Source organism: Arachis ipaensis, chromosome B07 (genome assembly GCF_000816755.2).
Source record: "Arachis ipaensis cultivar K30076 chromosome B07, Araip1.1, whole genome shotgun sequence".
In the NCBI taxonomy this organism is placed as follows: Eukaryota; Viridiplantae; Streptophyta; class Magnoliopsida; order Fabales; family Fabaceae; genus Arachis; species Arachis ipaensis.
Genome location: NC_029791.2, coordinates 64,249,350 through 64,255,265, shown reverse-complemented (window position 1 = coordinate 64,255,265; position 5,916 = coordinate 64,249,350). Strand labels below are relative to the sequence as shown.

The 5,916-nt window shown below is 35.1% G+C and overlaps 1 protein-coding gene across 5 annotated transcripts; it reads right to left on the bottom strand.

The window, feature by feature from the left end:
• On the bottom strand, positions 2,143-5,637 carry LOC107609875 (protoporphyrinogen oxidase, chloroplastic-like). 5 transcript variants are annotated; one of them, XR_002349991.1, is made up of 6 exons: positions 5,297-5,637; positions 5,055-5,191; positions 4,038-4,141; positions 3,500-3,921; positions 2,601-2,682; positions 2,201-2,369 (listed from the first exon to the last, which is right to left on the bottom strand). XR_002349991.1 is itself a non-coding variant. In XM_016311926.2 (5 exons), exons 3-5 carry the CDS (start codon positions 4,047-4,049, stop codon positions 2,360-2,362), a joined length of 444 nt encoding a protein of 147 aa, XP_016167412.1. In that variant the 5' UTR covers positions 4,050-4,141; positions 5,055-5,138; positions 5,297-5,632; the 3' UTR covers positions 2,143-2,359. The 5 variants fall into 5 exon arrangements, 1 of the variants encoding a protein (XP_016167412.1); XR_002349990.1 differs by having other exon boundaries at positions 5,055-5,138; XR_002349992.1 differs by having other exon boundaries at positions 5,055-5,100.

Genomic DNA, 5,916 nt, shown 5'->3' with positions numbered 1-5,916 from the left:
GTTGTTGCCAAGAGGGTTGATCAAATCCTTGTGGCTCCTCCCATCTTTGATTCTTCCAACCTTGATACCTATTTTCATTATAGTTTCCATTCCTTACAATAATATTGGAACCAAACTTGAAACCAGAGGTGTGAGAATTCATAGTAGCAAAAGAAAATAAAAACAAAATCTAATAAAAAAATTAATGAAAATAAACTCCTAAAACTAGAAACACTGACAACAATATAAGATAAAGATTTGAAAAAGGTTTAAATTTTGAAAAGGTTTGATTTTTAGAATTTTAAATTTAAATTTTGAAATTTGAATTTTGAATTTTGGAATTTAAATATTGAAATTTAAAATTTGATTTTGAAATAAATAAGATAAAAAAATTTTAAAATAAAAATCTGAAATTTTTTTTTTGTAATTTTCAAAAAAATCAATTAAAATAAAGAGAAAATATATTTTTGAATTTAATGAGGAAAGAGAAAAAAAATAAAATGACACCAAACTTAAAATTTTTAGATCAAAACGAAGAAAACAACCAAGAACAACTTGAAGGTCAAGATGAACACGAAGAACAACTTGAAAATCAAGAAAGAACAAGGAACATTATTTTCGAAAATTTTAATAACTAAATAAAAATCAATAACCTCTTAATTTACGAAAAAGCAAAAATAAAAACAAATAAACAAGCAAAAAAGCAAATATTTATAATAACCAATAATAAGGCACACGTTTGTAATTCCCCGGCAATGGCGCCATTTTGACGATCGGTTTCTAGCTGGTAAAGAATTTTTATAAAAATAATCACGTTGTAAGTATAGTTTCTAAACCAACAGAGAATCCTTTCGTACAAAAGTTTGGTTGTCACAAGTAACAAAACCCAATAAAATTTATAACCGAAGTATTTAAACCTCGGGTCGTCTCTCAAGAAATTGCAGGGAGGTGTATTTATTATTGGTTATGGAAGGGTATATTTTCGGGTTTTTGTATAAGATAAAAAGTAACAATAGTAAATGGCAAGAAAGTAAACTAATAACTAGAAAAGCTCTTGGCAAGGTATGAGAACTGAAAATCCTATCCTAGTTATCCTTATCAATTGTGATGAGAATTGTCCGTTGCTCCCACTTAGTTAACCCTTACTAAATAAAAGAAAGTCAAGTGGACCAATCAATTTGATCCTCAAGTACACTACAAAAAAAAGGCCTATGGTCACGGCAAAAAACCGTGACCATAGCCAGTAAAAAGGGTGACCATAGATCTATGGTCATGGTTTTGGACCTATGGTCACGGTTTTTTACCGTGTTCTATTCTCTTGTGGCCATAGGTCTATGGTCACGGTTTTTTTATATATGGTCACGGTTTCTATGATCACGGTTTTAATTTTCAAATTCTAACACTTTAGGCCACGTTTTTTCACCGTGACCATAGGTTAATCTATGGTCACGCGTAAAAACCGTGACCATAGCCTTATCTATAGTCACGGTTTTCACCGTGACCATAGCCTCTATGGTCACCCCTCCTTAAAACCGTGACCATAGCCTTATCTATGGTCACGGCTATGGCCACGGTTTTTGCCGTGACGATAGACTCTATGGTCACCCCTCCTTAAAACCGTGACCACAGCCTTATCTATGGTCACCCCACCTTAAAACCGTGATCATAGCCTTATCTATGGTCACGATTTCTGCCGTGACCATAGCCTCTATGGTCACCCCACTTAAAACCGTGACCATAGGTCTATCTATGGCCACGATTTTTGCCGTGACCATAGCCTCTATGGTCACCCCACCTTAAAACCATGACCATAGTCTTATCTATGGTCACGGTTTTTACCGTGGCCATAGCCTCTATGGTCACCCCACCTTAAAACCGTGACCATAGCCTTATCTATGGTCACAGTTTTTACCGTGGCCATAGCCTCTATGGTCACGGTTTTTGCCGTGGCCATAGCCTCTATGGTCACCCCACCTTAAAACCGTGACCATAGCCTTATCTATGGTCACGGTTTTTGCCATGGCCATAGCCTCTATGGTCACCCCTCTTTAAAACTGTGACCATAGCCTATTTTGTTCTATTAGATTTATTTTTTTTTTAAAGCATATCACATCCCAAATTTATGATAATCACAAAATAAATCTAAAAATGAGAAATTCAAGAGATCTAAATCATAAAAATTATATTTTAAGCTAGATATGTTTTTAGTCCGAACAACACAAATAAAAATAGAGTGTAATTTATCCATTACATTTAATACCAAGTAAAATCTGTTTATAAAAAGTACAGAACACATTAAAATATTACATTTAGATAACTAAAATATTTATATATGAGACCCATCCCATCTCATATTGCTACGGAAAATATTTTCTTCATATTATGTCCTCCTGGTAGCAAAAGAAATAAACATGTTAGACCAGAGAACATTGTACATCTGAAAGCGACAGTAAAGAACATAATAACAAATAAGCAAATGCACAAAAAATTGTACACTATTAGTTTCTGTTTACATTTCCTCCTTTTTTGCTATTTCCAAAATTTTGCTAAAATAAAAGAGAACGAATTCACAAAAGAAACAAGCTTCAGATTCTGTTTCCAGAAAAAATAAATTACCCTACCTTAAAACATTCATGTGCCAAAAAAGTAGGATCATGCTACTTGGCATAATTTCATTCCATGTTATTAAAAATGGCCAGCACACTAAAAATAAGTGATAAAATAAAAGAGAATATGTAAATATTTGATGCTCAAGATGCAAATATGCAGACTTAGATGGCATAAAAGGACATTAATAAATCAACTACACCTCACAAGATCCTATAATAATGAACTTCACTCAGTGCTAGTACTAAGTATATACCGCATCAAGTAAATAAAAAGCTAAGCTTTCTTCCTATCAACAACTAATTTATCCAACGAACACAATATATAGGCAGCGTGTGTGTACAGTGAATTGAGTGTAAATTGTCTTTTATTAATAACAAGATGAAAAGGTAGATCTGTAAATTGTATAAAGTTCATAGATGATTAGAGACAAAGTTACAGAGGAGAGACAACTACCACAACAAAAGAATTCATAATCTCTTAACTTCTTACCAATACCAAGCATCAATGACACATGCTAAAACAATAGAGCAATCAAAAGATCTTTACCCCACATCTACATACTGAAAAAACAAGCACCGACTAAGATATGAGCTAACAAATTCTACTTCTACCAACAAATTATGCTCATTGATCATTTTTAACAACAAACTCAACTATAATTTTTCAATCCAAAGCAGCAAACAATATTGAAAAAGAAAGAATTTGCAGACTGAAATTAACTTAGTTGTCTATATGTGCAGTATTTAACATAAGAAACTAAACATGGCATACTTGAACATACAAAATCATTCAACAAACTTTAGGGATTGTGTCAATTAAATAAATAAACTTTGCGTATTAAATTTGGATTGCAATAGAATATTAATTTTCAGTCACTTCACTTAATCAAAATTTCATGCACGAAACCTACTTGAAGACGCAGCGACTGCGAGCTCGAGAAATGACAGGTATGAACGGCGGTGCGGGCAGCGCCTCCTTCTCCTCGCGAAACACTCCTTCTCCTCTCTGGCCATCGCGTTCCTCTCTTCGTCGACAAAGTGTGGATCCGTTGCTGGCTACATCATTTACTTTGGCAGCTAACTCGTAGGCTCCTTCAACACATGCTCCCAAGGCCACACCAGACACGTAGTTTTCCCCAAGGAACATCCCCGCAAAGCCGGTGTCTTTGAGAGCGGCTTTAGCAACATTTAGTAGCTCAACATGGCCAATTAAGAACTGTGGAACAGCTTTAGGCCACAGTTTCACACCTAATACAGTTGGATTATTGGCATTTGGGTTTATAAGGATTTTTCGCAAATCTCGATCAGCTACTTGAATGAGTTCACTATCCATCTGTCATTGAACGAGAGGTTTTAGGTATCAAAAGGAACTAGGGAAAAGAAATAAATCTTGTAATCAGACAGAAATGGTCATATGGAACTTGTTTGAATATAAAAAAATTATCAAACCTTTGATAACATTCCAGGATTGGTAGCTCCTCCAATGAAATTCAATAGTAGAAGCTGTCCAGGTGGAGCCCGGTTAAGGAAAATTGATGAGCTATATCTTGTTCCTGTCATGTGTCAAACCCAATCATGTGTTAATTTTCACAAACAGAGCAATACATTATCCAATACCCAACAACTTGTATTCTGATTAGAAAGCAGAAGGAAAACCAAAGAGCGCATATTTGACAAAAAGATATAACTATGATCAAAAGTCAAAATTGAAGAACCCATGTGCATGCTAACCGGCCCCTTATTTTATTGAAAATGATAGCTTTTATTGAAAAAAAAGGATAATTACAGTAATTATGATGAAAAATAGGGTTATGACATATAACACTAACACTTAACATATAATATGCTGTGGCCCAAAAATTTTGTTGTTGTCTTACAACTAAGCCTCCATCCCTAAATTAAAGGCATTAATGTGTGTATATATATAGATATATATATTTATTTATAACACATGATGGCAAGCACTAACCAATGATATAATGGTGAGTGTTTGTCTAACCATCCATATATGTATAGGCCATCCATGTTAACTATCTGATCCCTTAAATTAAGCTATTGATTATTTACACTTGAACCTTTTTCAATTATTCGGTGGAATTAGAGTGAAGGAAAACATGTCAGCTTTTCAATCTTTTCCATTCTTTGAGGAAGATAGACACATACCCATATTGGTAAATATAAAGGAATTAGGAACTCTTGCAAATTAAAGATATTGCTTATCTATACTCCTTTTTGGTATTTTGTTGGAAATTCCTAAGACATCCAATACTAGAAGAGTAGAAGGATTTATATAATATATTGCTGCAAATTAAAGAACAAATTGCATATTACACTTTATGCGCATCGTTTTCCTTGCGCTAAATTTCATACTCGTTTTGGAAGGAAATGCTTTTTTGATCACATAATATAAAGATCGTCAAATAATTAGCTATACTCCTCAACTTTTGCTTTATAATAAATATTTACCTAAAGTCTCCACTCCTTGGAATCATGGATGCAATTGACCAAATCCCTTCAGTTCACCATCTATCAGTTAAGCAATGGATATACCTACAGGTCCAGTAGAAAGAAAAAATCGTTCCTCTAACAGGTCCTGGCTTATGCTATTTCAATTGTAAAGACTTTCAAGTTTTAGCCATATAGCGATTGTAGATGAACTACATAAGATGATAAGAAAAGCTTGTAAAAATGTAATAATGAATTCTGACCATTATATGTTAGCCACCAAGTTCGACGGCGACGGCACACCCCGCAGCAGCCCCAACACCGACGACGACGAGGTGTAGCGGGCAAGTAGCGCCCCCTTCTCCATCGCGTGCTTCCTTCTCCCCCTGTCCTCTCTCTTCCTGATCTCTCTTCCTCTCCTCTGGCGCGCGACAGCAACGGAGCTCCTCACAGCTCCATGGACGACGACGGCGGCCGGACAGCTTATCCCTCCTCCGTTCTTCTCTTCTCTCTCGGCGTGGGTGAGTGCTTCGCGGGTGAGGGAGAGGGGTGGCGGCTGAAGGGTAGCAAAGAGAGTTATGATTAGGGTTTGTAGGTTTTAATTTGGAAATAAGGATTTGAGTAATTTTAATAAACATTGGAAAATAGAGTAGTTATTAAAAATTAAACTCTATTTCAATAAATTATTTTAAAATATTATTTTATTTAATTGATTTTTTAAATAAATATTGCCTCCTCCGTCTCTCTCGGCGTGGGTGAGTGCTTCGCGGGTGAGGGAGAGGGGTGGCGGCTGAAGGGTAGCAAAGAGAGTTATGATTAGGGTTTGTAGGTTTTAATTTGGAAATAAGGATTTGAGTAATTTTAATAAACATAATAAACATTG